The 14,567-nt window shown below is 47.1% G+C and overlaps 1 protein-coding gene across 4 annotated transcripts in view; it reads left to right on the top strand.

Moving 5' to 3' along the window:
• LOC144686048 (protein NDNF-like) overlaps nt 1-14,567 on the top strand; it is a 100,905-nt gene that overhangs the window by 65,582 nt on the left and 20,756 nt on the right. For 2 of the 4 annotated variants that reach the window (XM_078551203.1, XM_078551202.1), the window contains exon 1: nt 3,155-3,352. The exons of 1 other annotated variant lie outside the window; for it this stretch is intronic. In XM_078551203.1, the coding sequence (XP_078407329.1) occupies nt 3,340-3,352 (13 nt within the window). In that variant the 5' untranslated portion in view covers nt 3,155-3,339. Of the gene's footprint in view, nt 1-3,154; nt 3,353-3,498; nt 3,819-14,567 lie in introns of those variants that run through there. One more of the 4 variants, XM_078551204.1, reaches the window with a different exon arrangement.

Raw genomic sequence — 14,567 nt, 5'->3', positions numbered from 1 at the left:
AGAATTGGTCCCTGTGTATAAATGTGTGTCACTTCTAGCACGTATAAATGAGCCATGTTATGAGCTCGACTGGTCATCTTAAATTGGTTGTTAGGTTAGCCATTAATGCACTCAGGATTGTTCAGCAAGTGCTGTCCAACCACAGAACCACTGTGTCATAATATAGGAAACGCAGCAGTCAATTTACAAACAGCAAGCTCAGAGAAATAGAAAAATAATAACAACCACATAATCTGCTTTAGTGAACTTGGTTGAGGGATAAAGGTCGGCCAAGGGGAGAGAATTTGATGAACATTTGTTTCTTTTGGACTGGCGGGAGTTACATGCTGCAGTTCCCCAGGGGTCAGTATTAAGACCGATGCTCTTTTGGTAAATTTTAATGACCTGGGTTTGGGTTTACAGGGCATATTTTCAAAGCTTTGCAGATAGCATGGAATCTCTGAACTCTGTATTAAACAGTGATTTCAGGACCCGCTTCAGGAGGGACATAGGCAGATTGGTGAATTGGGCAGACAGGTGGTAGATGAAAGTTAAGGGGGAGAAGTGTGATGGTAAGAAAGAATGAAGAGAGGCAATATAAACTAAATTACACAATTTTAAAGAGGCTGGAGGAACAGAGAGACGTTGTGGTGCATGTGCACAAATCATTGAAGGCGGCAGGATAAGTTGAGAAGGCTGCCTATAAAATGCATACAGGATTCTTTTGTTTTACGAATAAAGTCATTGGACAGAATTTAATCCAGGCGACGGGGGTCTTGTCTGTCTCCTTTGGGGAAGACCCGCCAGTATTACACTTAAGCGGCCACAGGTAGGATCCAAGGGGGCAGAAATCCCACCCCCCCTGAAAGCTGTTGGCCGGTCAGAGGCTGACGTCTCTCCAGTGCAGCAGCGCCACTGGGAGTAGTGGTAGCTGCTGGCACTGCACCCACCTGAGGCCTAGGATGACTGAGGGACCCAGGCCGCAGATGAGTGAGGGTGGGATGGGAGTCACGGGGAGAGGGCCGCTGGCTGGGGATGGGGGGCAAGGGGGGTCAGCAGGAAGGGTATCTCAGTGGGCCTCCCTTTCTGACAGCAGGGTCTCTTGATCAGGCACTGATTATCTGACAATCCTCCCACAAGCAAACCCGACTGTGCCACCTGCCACTGGTCGAATGCCAGTGGTGGTGGGATGAGGCCCTAAAGTGGGCATTAATCGCCCAGTCAAGGGCTTCAATTGCAGTTGGGTCAGGGAGGCCGCCCACGAGCCCTCCCACCCCAGACTTTATTGAGGCAGAAGCAGGAAGGTGGCAGAGTCCCCTCCGCACCCTCTAGCCCAGTTAAATGCCCCCCTGCCTCCATCTTGCCTTGGGGGAGGGGCATTAAATGGGTGAGATTTTCACTCATTCAAAACCCATCTACTTGTAAAGGGTCCATAGAATATAAAAGAATATAACATATCTTTATAAAATACTGATTAAGCCTCAAACATGTTCAATTTTGAGCACCGTACTTTCTGAAGGATGTCAAGGCCTTGGGAAGGTGAGAAGGAGATTTATTGGATGAGGGGACTTCAGTTAATGTGGAGAGACTGGAGATGCTGGGATTGTGCTCCTGAGAGCAGAGAAGGTTAAGGGGGAGATTGAATCGAGGCATTCCAAATCAGGAAGGGGTTGGGATTGAGGAAATAAGGGGGAACTGTTTCCAGTGGCAGAAGGGTCATTAATCAGAGGGCACAGATTTAAAATAATTGGCAAAAGAACCAGAGGGGGAGATGAGGAGAATTATTTTTACACAGCGAATTGTTGTGATCTGGAACGCGCTGCCTGAAAGGGCGGTGGAAGCAGATTCAATAATAACTTTAAAAAGGGAGCTCGTTGAGGGGATAAATTCACGGGGCTATGGGGTAAGGGTCAGGGAAGCGGGTTAACCTGCTAGTTGTTTCAAAGGGTCAGTAGAGGCATGATGGATTGAGTGGCCTACCTCGGTGTTGTATTACCCTATGAGTGAGGTACAGAGAGGGAGCTAGCACCGAGGACCTGACCTGAGAGCGGGGAGTCAGCTTTCGCATGTGAAGAGGGGGTGGGTGGTGGTGGGGGGGGGGGGGGGGGGGGGGGGTGGGGGGGGTGCGCAGTGTTGGGGGAGGAGGGAGGTGGTGTGCGTTGACTGTACATGTGAATCATTGACTAGTGGGTTTTTTGTCAAATCAAATACATCAACATTGCTGGTTGATGGGCTTCCATTGAAAGATGTGTTTCCAATAGTGAAAAGTGGGATGAAGAAAAGACTAATATTCCTTGAGTTGCATCTCTCAGAGCGGCTGACACTGAATTGAAATGAGATGCTCGATTTTAAAACTCTCATCCTTGTTTTCAAATCCCTCCATGGCCCCACCGCTCCTCTCTCCCTATCTTTGTAATCTCCTCCAACCCCACAAACTCCAAGATCCCTGCGCTCCTCTAACTTTGATCTCCTGAACATCCTCAATTTTCACTACTCCATCATTGGTGGCCGTACCTTGGCCCTAAGCTCTGGAATTTCCTGTCTAAACCTCTGCTCCTTTAAGACGCTCCTTAAAACCTACCTTTTTAACCAAGTTTTTGGTCACCTGTCTTAATATCTCCTTATGTGGCTCAATGCCAAGCTCTGTTTGACATTGGCCTTGGGGTATCTTACTATGATTAAAGACACTATATAAATGTAACTTGTTACTGCCGTTTAAAAGTTGTTCAAAACACTGCTTCTTGCATCCTGTCCAACAATCCAATCTTCCATCGCCCCTCTCAGGCTGACCCACTCTGGTTCATAGGTTCACCTCAATGCCTCAAATTCACTATCCCTATCCCTCTCTGAGTCAAAAAGATTGTGGGTTGAGTGCACAACCTGGAGATTCTGGTACAAAATTCTGTCTGACACTCGTACCGCAGTACTGAGGGAGCGCCACACTGCTGTCTTCCTTATGAGATGCGACACTGTCTGCCCTCTCAGGCGGATGTGAATTGATCCCACGGCCACTATTTCGACACACAGGAGGGGAGTTCTCCTCGGTCCCCGATATTCCCGAATCAACAGCACAGGTTATCATCACGTTGCTGTTTGTGGGAGCTCGCTCTGCGCACATTTTGCTGTTGTGTCTTCCGCACCTCAAAAGTACTTAAGTGGGTGTGAAAGGCTTTGGGACGTCCTGAGATCGCTCGAGAGGTGTAAGCCCTTTCTTACTGACTCAGACGCAAGGGTTCTACTGTCCGGGCCGAGCTGACACTGCAGAATTCTCCCTGAACAAGGCTTCACTGTGCTGAGGTTATTTGGTAATTGAAAGAGAGGAAGAAATTCATTCGGTTTATCCGCGCATAGGGCTGATTAATGCATGATTGGGGTAAGAGGTGTTTTTCCTCTGATATAGCAGGTGGCTCCTTTCTCTCTGCATCCAGTACGATCTGTTTGCTTGCTATTTTTTTTTACTCTCCTTGCCTTGTTTTAATCGCTGGGAGCCTCCGCAGCCCCAGTTGCAAAGTGAGTGAAAAGCTTGGGGCAGAGTCAGTTTGTAATCACTGCCTGGTGTGCGTAATGCAAATCTTACCTTATTCACCAACACGTCGACAGAGGCAGGGGATTGCAGCAGCAGACTCTGGTCCACCTCGACTTTGAGTGAATCTGTCTGTCTGTCCCGCGCAGCAGAGTAACTCTGCGGAGGGATTGGGATAAAGGACGCTTTCTCATTTTTATTCTTCCTTTCCCCGCAACTCAATTCAGACTGGGAAATGCGCCTGGGATTTTAACAGGGGCTCTGAAACTCCCGAGCAAATTGATTCAGACAACGCTGCCAGACTGAAGCAACAGAGGTAAGAGCCTTTTAAGTTTTGACAACGGCAAGTCTTATCAGACCCTTGCTCATTTTACTTTGCGGAGCAGATTAAACCCTTTCTCTCACTATCCCTGGCTATCACTGAATGCAGTGACCCTCCAGACGGCTTAAACAGATGTGTCGTACGTTGCAGTCCCTCCTCAGGCTTACGATTTAGCTTGCCTGGGTGACATCCCACGTCAGTCACAAAAGGAGGAAATTCGTGAACCAGGGAAGGACACCTATGGACAATTAGACAGTGAAATCATCAACAACCAGTCAGAAGTCAACAGACTGTCAGAGGTTAGCAGCAAGATGATTAATGAAAGCACACATGGAAGGGATAGAATGGACTGCATCAAGGTTAGATTAAAACTGTCTCTGCCTTAAAGCATCAAGTTAAGTATTCTCGCTGCGTGTATCTGGGAGGGGGTAGACGCTGTAATTATGGGTAAAGTTCTGGCAGGACTGGCTCTAACTGAAGGTTTTTGACACAGGTGATGTTTATCGGGGCTCCGACTAAGCAGGGTAGGTGGGTAAACTTGCAAATGGTTAACCTTTAAAACCAAACAAGAAGCAGAAAGTTCGAATACAAGAGGCAGCGGGAAGTGTTCCCACAGCCCAGTCACTCCCTCACTTGATTAATTAAAATGAGTGGGTTTATCACATGAAGAAAATGACAAAATGTTGGGACTGGGAGCGGGATCAGACTGACTGGATACTGGACTGGGAGTGGGATCAGACTGACTGGATACTGGACTGGGAGCGGGATCAGACTGACTGGACACTGGACTGGGAGTGGGATCAGACTGACTGGACACTGGACTGGGAGTGGGGTCAGACTGACTGGATACTGGATTGGGAGTGGGGTCAGACTGACTGGATACTGGATTGGGAGTGGGATCAGACTGACTGGACACTGGACTGGGAGTGGGATCAGACTGACTGGACACTGGATTGGGAGCGGGATCAGACTGACTGGATACTGGATTGGGAGTGGGGTCAGACTGACTGGATACTGGATTGGGAGTGGGATCAGAATGACTGGATACTGGATTGGGAGTGGGATCAGACTGACTGGACACTGGATTGGGAGTGGGGTCAGACTGACTGGACACTTAACTGGGAGTGGGATCAGACTGACTGGACACTTCATTGGGAGTGGGGTCAGACTGACTGGACACTGGATTGGGAGTGGGATTAGACTGACTGATACTGGACTGGGAGTGGGATCAGACTGACTGGATACTGGACTGGGAGCGGGATCAGACTGACTGGACACTGGACTGGGAGTGGGATCAGACTGACTGGATACTGGACTGGGAGTGGGATTAGACTGACTGATACTGGACTGGGAGTGGGATCAGACTGACTGGACACTGGATTGGGAGTGGGATTAGACTGACTGATACTGGACTGGGAGTGGGGTCAGACTGACTGGACACTGGATTGGGAGTGGGATTAGACTGACTGATACTGGACTGGGAGTGGGGTCAGACTGACTGGACACTGGATTGGGAGTGGGATCAGACTGACTGGACACTGGATTGGGAGTGGGGTCAGACTGACTGGACACTTAACTGGGAGTGGGATCAGACTGACTGGATACTTCATTGGGAGTGGGATCAGACTGACTGGATACTGGATTGGGAGTGGGATCAGACTGACTGGACACTGGATTGGGAGTGGGATCAGACTGACTGGATACTGGATTGGGAGTGGGATCAGACTGACTGGATACTTCATTGGGAGTGGGGTCAGACTGACTGGACACTGGATTGGGAGTGGGATTAGACTGACTGATACTGGACTGGGAGTGGGATCAGACTGACTGGATACTGGACTGGGAGTGGGATCAGACTGACTGGATACTGGGCTGGGAGCGGGATCAGACTGACTGGACACTGGACTGGGACAGGGATCAGACTGACTGGATACTGGACTGGGAGTGGGGTCAGACTGACTGGACACTGGACTGGGACAGGGATCAGACTGACTGGATACTGGACTGGGAGCGGGATCAGACTGACTGGACACTGGACTGGGATTGGGATCAGACTGACTGGATACTGGACTGGGAGCGGGATCAGACTGACTGGACACTGGACTGGGAGTGGGATCAGACTGACTGGACACTGGACTGGGAGTGGGATCAGACTGACTGGACACTGGACTGGGAGCGGGATCAGACTGACTGGATACTGGACTGGGAGTGGGATCAGACTGACTGGACACTGGACTGGGAGTGGGATCAGACTGACTGGACACTGGACTGGGAGTGGGATCAGACTGACTGGACACTGGACTGGGAGCGGGATCAGACTGACTGGACACTGGACTGGGAGCGGGATCAGACTGACTGGATACTGGACTGGGAGTGGGATCAGACTGACTGGACACTGGACTGGGAGTGGGGTCAGACTGACTGGATACTGGACTGGGAGTGGGATCAGACTGACTGGACACTGGACTGGGAGTGGGGTCAGACTGACTGGACACTGGACTGGGAGTGGGATCAGACTGACTGGACACTGGACTGCGACAGGGATCAGACTGACTGGATACTGGACTGGGAGTCGGATCAGACTGACTGGACACTGGACTGGGAGTCGGATCAGATTTGGTTGAACATTTCTAGGAAGTTGGGGAAACTGAGAGTTCTTGGTATGAGTATTGAAATAGAAGTCGGCCATTCATCCCCTTGCTCCTGTTCCACTCTTCTGTATTTAGTTAGTACTGTACCATCTCAACCATTGACCTTGTCAGCTTGTTCCATGAATTTAGATCTCAGCTGATCTGTACCTTTTTTTATACATTCATGAGATGTGGTCTTCGCTGGCTGGGCCAGCATTTATTGCCCATCCCTTATTGCCCTTGAGAAGGTGGTGGTGAGCTGCCTCCTTGAACTACAGCAGTCCATGTGGTGTAGGTACACCCACAGTGCTGTTAGGGAGGGGGTTGCAGGATTTTGACCCAGCGGCAGTGAAGGAACAGTGATATATTTCCAAGTCAGGATGGTGAGTGGTTTGGAGGGGAACTTCCAGGTGGTGGTGTTCCCATGTGTCTGCTGCCCTTGTCCTTCTAGATGGTAGCAGTCGTGGGTTTGGAAGATGCTGTCTAAGGAGCCTTTGTGAGTTTCTGCAGTGCATCTTGTAGATGGTAGACACTGCTGCTACTGTGCAACAGTGGTGGAGGGAGTGAATGTTTGTGGACGTGGTGCCAATTAAGTGGGCTGCTTTGTCCTAGTTGGTGTCAAGCTTCTTTAGTGTTGTTGGAGCTGCACTTATCCAGGCAAGTGGAGAGTATTCCATCACATACCTGAATTGCGCCTTGTAGATGGTGAACAGGCTTTGGGGAATCAGGAGGTGAGTTACTCATCGCAGGATTCCTAGCCTCTGAATTGTTCTTGTATATGACTAGTCCAGTTCAGTTTCTGGTCAATGATAACCCCCAAGATGTTGATAATGGGGGATTCAGCAATGGTAATGCTATTGAATGTCAAGGGGTTAGATTCTCTCTTGTTAGAGATGATTATTGCCCGGCGCTTGTGTGGCGTGAATGTTACTTGCCACTTGTCAGCCTAAGCCTGGATATTGTCCAGGTCTTGCTGCATTTGGACATGGACTGCTTCAGTATCTGAGGAGTCGCAAATGGTGCTGAACATTGAGCAATCATCAGCGAACATTTTTTTTTTACTCGTCACTGGCCAGCCCAGCATCCCTAGTTGCTCTAGTTCAGAGGGCATTTAAGAGTCAACCACATTACTATGGGTCTGGAGTCACATGTAGGCCAGACCAGGTATGGACGGTAGATTTCCTTCCCTAAATAACATTAGTGAACCAGATGGGTTTTCACCCCACTTCTGAGCTTATGATGGAAGGTCATTGATGAGGCAGCTGAAGATGGTTGGGCTGAGGATGCTTCCCTGAGGAGTTCCTGCAGTGATGCCCTGGAGCTGAGATGACTGACCTCCAACAACCACAACCATCTTCCTTTGTGCTAGGTATGACTCCAACCAGCAGAGAGTTTTCCCCCTGATTTCCATTGACTCCAGTTTTGCTCGGGCTCCTTGATGCTGCACTCTGTCACATGCTACCTTGATGTCAAGGGCAGTCACTCTCGCTCTCACCTCACCTCACCTCAGGAGTTCAGCTCTTTTGTCCATGTTTGAACCAAGGCCTCCTTACCCAACATCAATCTATCTCCGTTTGAAAATTTCAACTAACACCGAGACGTGCAACCTTCTGAGTTCAGCATTTCTATCACTCTTTAAGCGAAATATTGCTTCCTGATTTTACTCCAATGCAGCCTGGCCCTTATTCAAAGGTTATGCGCCCCTTGTTCCAGACTGCCTCACCACAGGATACTCATACTCTCTGATCATTGTAAACACCTCAATTAGATGGTCATTCAGCCTACTAAACTCAAAGGAAGACCAATCTGGATTATGCAAGCAGACCTGATAATTTAACCCATTTAGCCTCGATATCATTCTGCACCGCACCCCTCGCCCCACCACTCCTCCCCCTCCCCCACCCCTCCCCCACCCAGCTTCAAGGCCAATATATTCTTCCTAAGGCGTGTTGCTCAAATCTGAATGCAGTTCCTCCAGGTGGGGTCTGCCCAAGACTTCTTCACTTTTGTACTCCAGTTCCACTTGAGATAAAGGCCAACATTCTATTAGTTTCCATGATTAATTCTTGTAGCCATGAGCTTGAGTTTAGTGATCAGTGTAGGTGGGCTCCCAGATCTCTTTGTTCCTTCACTTTTTCCAGTAAGGAAATATCCCAATTTGTCTTTCTCCGTTGCCAAGTGGGTGGTCTCACACTTCCACAAGTTGAATTCCCTCTGCTACGGTTTTGCCCACTCATTTAACCTGTCCCTTTCTAACTCCAGGCTGCCAACCACACAACTAGCTGAGCCTCCTAGCTTAGTGTCATCTGCAAACTGGGATATCAGAAAGAACTTACATTTCTATAGCGCCTTTCATGAACACCGGGCGTTCTAAAGAACTTTACAGCCAATGAAGTACTTTTGAAGTGTGGTCACTGTTGTTACATTGGAAATGCAGCTGCCAATTTGCACACAGCAAGCTCCCACAAATGAGCAGAGGTGATGGCGTAATGGTAACATCAGAGGCCCAGGTTAATGCTGAGGATGACACAGAGTCGACAGAGGGATATAGGCAGGTTAAGTGAGTGGGCAAAAACTTGGCAGATGGAATATAATGTGGTTAATGTAAGGTTATGCACTTTGGCAGGAAGAATAGAGGAGCTGGATATTATTTAAATGGAGAAAGACTGCAGAAAGCTGCAGCACAGAGGGATTGGGGATCCTCGTGCATGAATCACAAAAAGGTAACATACAAGTTCGACAGGTAGTAGGGAAGGCAAATGGAATGTTGGCCTTTATTTCAAAGGGAATGGAGTATAAAAATAGGGAAGTCTTGCTAAAACTATACAAGGCACTAGTTGGACCACACCTAGAATACTGTGAACAGTTTTGGTCCCCTTATCTAAGGAAAGATATACTGGCATTGGAGGCAGTCCAGAGAAGGTTCACTAGGTTGATCCTGGGTATGGAGGGATTTTCCTATGAGGAGAGGTTGAGTAGGTTGGGCCTGTACTCATTGGAGTTTAGAAAAATGAGAGGCGACCTTATTGAAACATATAAGATTCTTAGGGATCTTGACAGGGTAGATGATGGGAGTTGTTGCCCCTTGGGGGAGAGTATAGGACCAGAGAGCATCACCTCAGAGTAAGGGAGCACCCATTTAAGACAGAGATGAGGACGAATTTCTTCCCTCAGAGGGTAGTGAGTCTGTGGAATTCTTTACTGCAGAGGGCAGTAGAGGCTGGGTCATTAAGTATATTCAAGGCTGAGATAGACAGATTTATAATCAGTAAGGGAATCAAGGGTTATGGGGGAAAGGCAGGAAAGGGGAGTTGAGGATTATCAGATCAGCCATGGTCTCATTGAATGGTGGAGCAGACTCGATGGGCTGAATGGCCAACTTCTGTTCCTACATCTTATGGTCTTATGCTCTGAGGGTGTGGGTTCAAATGCCACCATGGTAGCTGATGGAATTTAAACTCAATTAATAAAATCTGGAATTGAAAGCTAGTCTCAATAATGGTGACCATAAAATTATCATCGATTATTGTAACAAACCCATCTGGATCACTAATGTCCTTTGGGGAAGGAAATCTGCTATCCTTACCTGGTCTGGGCCTACATGTGACTCCAGACCCACAGCAATGTGGTTGACTCTTAACTGCCCTCTGAAATGACCTAGCAAGCCACTCAGTTCAAGGGCAGTTAGGGGTGGGCAACAGATGCTGGCCTTGCCAGTGATGCCCACATCCCATGAAAGAATAAAGGGGAAAAAAAAATGTGATAATGACCATTTAATCCATTTTGGTGATGTTGATTGAGGGATAAACATCAGCCAGGACATGGGGGATAAGTCCCCTGCTCTTCTTCGAAATAGCGCCTCGGGATCTTTTGTGCCCACCTGAGATGGGTTTACCATCTTATCTAAAAGAAGGCACCTTTGGCATGCCCAGTGCTGCACTGGAGCGTCAGCCTAGATTTCATGCTCATGTTTCTGTGACGGGTCTATGGAACCACAATGTTCTGACTCAGAGATGAGACTGCTACTGACTGATGCTGGCAGCTCTATCTTTTCAGCATTGTCAGTAATACATGCAGAGCAAAACTGGGGCTCCAGATTAGATCCCTGGGAAAGTCCACTTCCATGCACACATAGGAACTAGGAGCAGGAGTAGGCCACTCGGCCATTCAAGCCCGCACCGCCATTTGATAAGATCATGGCTGATCTGATTGTAACCTCCCGCCTACCCCCGATAACCTTTCACCCTCTTGTTTATCAAGAATCTATCTAGCTCTGCCTTAGAAATATTCAAAGACTCTGCTTCCACTGCCTTTTGAGGAAGGGAGTTCCAAAGTCACGCGACCTCCTGAGAGAAAAAAATTCTCATCTCTGTCTTAAATGAGCAAACCCTTATTTTTAAACAGTGACCCCCTAGTTCTAGATTCTCCCACAAGAGGAAACATCCTCTCCACATTCACTTTGTCAAGACCCCTCAGGATCTTAAAGGCATTGAAAAAGTTGCCTCTTACTCTTCTAAATTCCAGTGGATACAAGCCTAACCTGTCCACCTTTTCCTCATAAGACCATTCCTGGTATTAGTCTAGGAAACCTTTTCCAAACTGTTTCTAATGCATTTACATCTTTCCTTAAATAAGGAGACCAGTACGGTACACAATAGTCCAGATGTGCTCTCACCAGTGCCCTGTACAACTGAAACATAACCTCCTACTTTTGTGTTTAATTCCCCTCGTAATAAACAATAACGCTCTATTAGCTTTCCTAATTACTTGCTGTACCTACACACTAACCTCTTGTGATTCATGCACTAGGACACCCAGGTCCCTCTGAATCTCAGAGCTCTGCAGTCTCTCACCATTTAGATAATAAGCTTCTTTTTTTAATCTTCCTGCCAAAATGGACAATTTCACATTTGCCCACATTATACTCCATTTGCCAGACCTTTGCCCACTCACTTAACCTATCTATTTCACTTTGTAGCCTCCTTACATCCTCTTCGCAATTTACTTTCCTACCTATCCTTGTGTCAGCAAATTTAGCCACCATCCCATCTGTCCCTTCATCCAAGTCATTTATATAAATTGTAAAAAGTTGAGGGCCCAGCACTGATCCCTGTGACACACCAGTCGTCACATCCTGTTAACCAGAAAAAGACCCATTTATGGCTACCCTCTGTTTCCTGTTAGCTAGCCAATCTTCTATCATGGCAATATATCAACCCTTACACCATGAGCTTTTATTTTCTGCAATATCCTTTGACAAGGCACTTTATCAAATGCCTTCTGGGAATCTAAGTGCAGTACATCCACCGATTCTCCTTTATCCACAGCACTTGTGACACCTTCAAAGAACTCCAATATATTAATTAAACATGATTTCCCTTTTACAAAACCATGTTGGTTCTGCCTGGTTGCCTTGAATTTTACTAAGTGCTCTGCTACAACATCTTTAATAATAGCTTCTAATATTTTCCCTATGACAGATGTTAGTCTAACTGACCTGTAGTTTCCTGCTTTTTGTCTCCCTTCCTTTCTGAAAAAAGGAGTTACATTTGCTATTTTCCAATCTAATGGAACCTTCTGTGAATCTAGGGAATTTTGGAAAATTAAAACCAGTGCATCAACGATTTCACTAGCCACTTCTTTCAAGATCTTAGGGTGAAGTCCATCTGGACCTGAGGATTTGGTCAGCCCACAGCCCCAACCATTGCTCAGTATCACTTTTCTGGTCATTGTAACTTGTCACAAAATTCCAATTAGAAAATAATCCCTTTACCCTACACTCTATCTCCCACTGCCTAATCAACGCACATCACCATGTTATCTCCAATATGCGTTCTCTTTTTAACTAACAATTTCTTGTGTGGAACCCTGTCAAATACCTTCTGAAGGTCCATATGAACACCATCCATCAACACTACCCTATCCACTATGTCAGTGACCTCGAATAACTCAATGTGCCTGCTCAGACATGAGTAACCCTTAACCAAATCTCACTCAGCTCAGCTCCTATTTGTTCGAGCACTTTCTCAGTTGCTCTGTCTCTGTTGACAGATTCCAGTAGCTTCCCCACAAGCGACGTTGAACTGAAAAGCCTGTACATACCTGGATCTGCTCTGTCCTGATGAAAGGTCATCAACCTGAAACGTTAACTCTGTTCCTCTCTCCACAGACGCTGCCTGACCTGCTGAGTATTTCCAGCATTTTCTGTTTTTATTTCAGATTTCCCGCATCCACAGTATTTTGCCTTTTCCTCTCTCCCCTCCCTTACGGAGAATTTTCTCTGTTGTTGTTGGACACTCATCTTGAGTATTCCCCACTCCAGAGCCTCGATCACAAAATCCAGGCTGCTGCTCTCAGTGCAGGACTAAGAGAGTGCTGCACTGTCGGAGATGATATCTTTCACATGAGACCTCATCTCACCAACCCTCTGGGCTGAACCTAGGAGATCCCTGACCACCATATTGAAGGAGAACAGGATAGCTTTCTCCAGTGTCCTGGTCAATGTTTATCCCTCAATAAACATCACAGATACAGATTACCTTGTCATCATCACAGTGCTGTTTGTGGGATCTTGCTGTGCACAAATTATGACCTTTCTACCTGCTATGGGGCATTGGTGAGATCACATCTCGAATGCAGTTTTGGTTTTATTTAAGGTAGGATGTAAATGCATTGGAGGTGGTTCAAAGGAGATTTACTAGATTGATACCTGGGATGAACTGGTTGTCTTATGAGGATAGGTTAGACAGCCTGGGCTTGTTTCCACTGGATGTGGAAATGATGTTTCCTCTTGTGGGTGAGTTCAGAACTAGGGGGCACTGTTTTAAAATTAGGGGTTGCTGTTTAGGACAGAGATGAGGAGAATTTTTTTCTCTCAGAGGGTTGTGTGACTTTGGAACTCTGCCTCAAATGGTGGTGGAGTCTTTGAATATTTTTAAGGTAGATGTGGATAGATTCTTGTTCGGCAAGGGAATCCAAGGTTATCGGGGGTAGATGGGAATGTGGAATTCGAAACACAAACAGATCAGTCATGATCTTATTCGATAGCAGAGCAGGCCCGAGGGACCAAATGGCCTACTTCTGCTCCTATTTCATATGTACCCACTGCACCATGACAGACACAGGAGATATTGGGGAGTTGTGTGTTCTTCAGCCTGAGCAAATGTGACGTAAGTGATGATTTTGTAGATGGATATAAGTTTGTTAACGGGACAGAATAGTTTCTGCTGGAATATTACTTTTAAGCTCAATTGTAAAGAGTAGGAGTCATTACAGCACAGAAGGGGCTATTCAGCCCATCAAGCCTATGCCAGCCCTCTGTAGAGAAATCCAGTCAGTCCAATTCCCCCACTTTATCTCTGTAGCCCTGCAAGTTTACTTCCCTCAAGTGCCCATCCAACTTCCTTTGTAATCATTGATCATCTCCACTTCCACCACCCTCATAGGTTGCGAGTTCCACATCATTAACACTCACTGCATGAAAAATACGTTCTTCCTCACATCCTCCCCACATCTCTTGCCCAAAACTTTAAATCTGTGTCCCCTTGTACTATCGGCTAATGGGAAGGACTTTTCTTTGCCTACCTTGTCCAAACCTGTCATAATCCTGTACGTCTCTAGGAAGTCTTTCCTTAACCTGCTTTGCTCCAAGGAGAATAGCCCCAGCTTCTCCAACCTAATCCTGTAGCTAAAATCCATTCTGGTATGTCCTCTGCATCGTCCCTTGGTGTGGTGACCAGAGCTGGACACAATACCCTAGTTGTGGCCTAGCCAGAGCTTTATAAGGATGCAGCATATCTTCAATGCTTTTGCACCCAATACCTCTGTTTATGAAGCCCAAGATCCCATATGCTTTGCTAACCACCCTCTCAATAGGTCCTGCCACCTTCAAAGATCTACATGAACTCCTAGGCCCATCTGTCCCTGTGCACTCTTTGGATGTAAGAGTATGTTGATGGGCTGCTCCACTTGGCTGGCCTCACACCAGAGCTACATGACTCCATCCCCTCAGCCACGCAATCCCCTGGAAGAGGCAAATAAAAGAAGAAAATAAAATGTGGATGCAAAAATACTTTGCAAAATCCGTCTCTGACTCCCTCAGATAATCAAACCA

Source organism: Cetorhinus maximus, chromosome 10 (genome assembly GCF_964194155.1).
Source record: "Cetorhinus maximus chromosome 10, sCetMax3.hap1.1, whole genome shotgun sequence".
Lineage (NCBI taxonomy): Eukaryota > Metazoa > Chordata > Chondrichthyes > Lamniformes > Cetorhinidae > Cetorhinus > Cetorhinus maximus.
The sequence above is the reverse complement of the archived record's forward strand: the minus strand, read 5'-3'. Positions and strand labels throughout refer to the sequence as shown.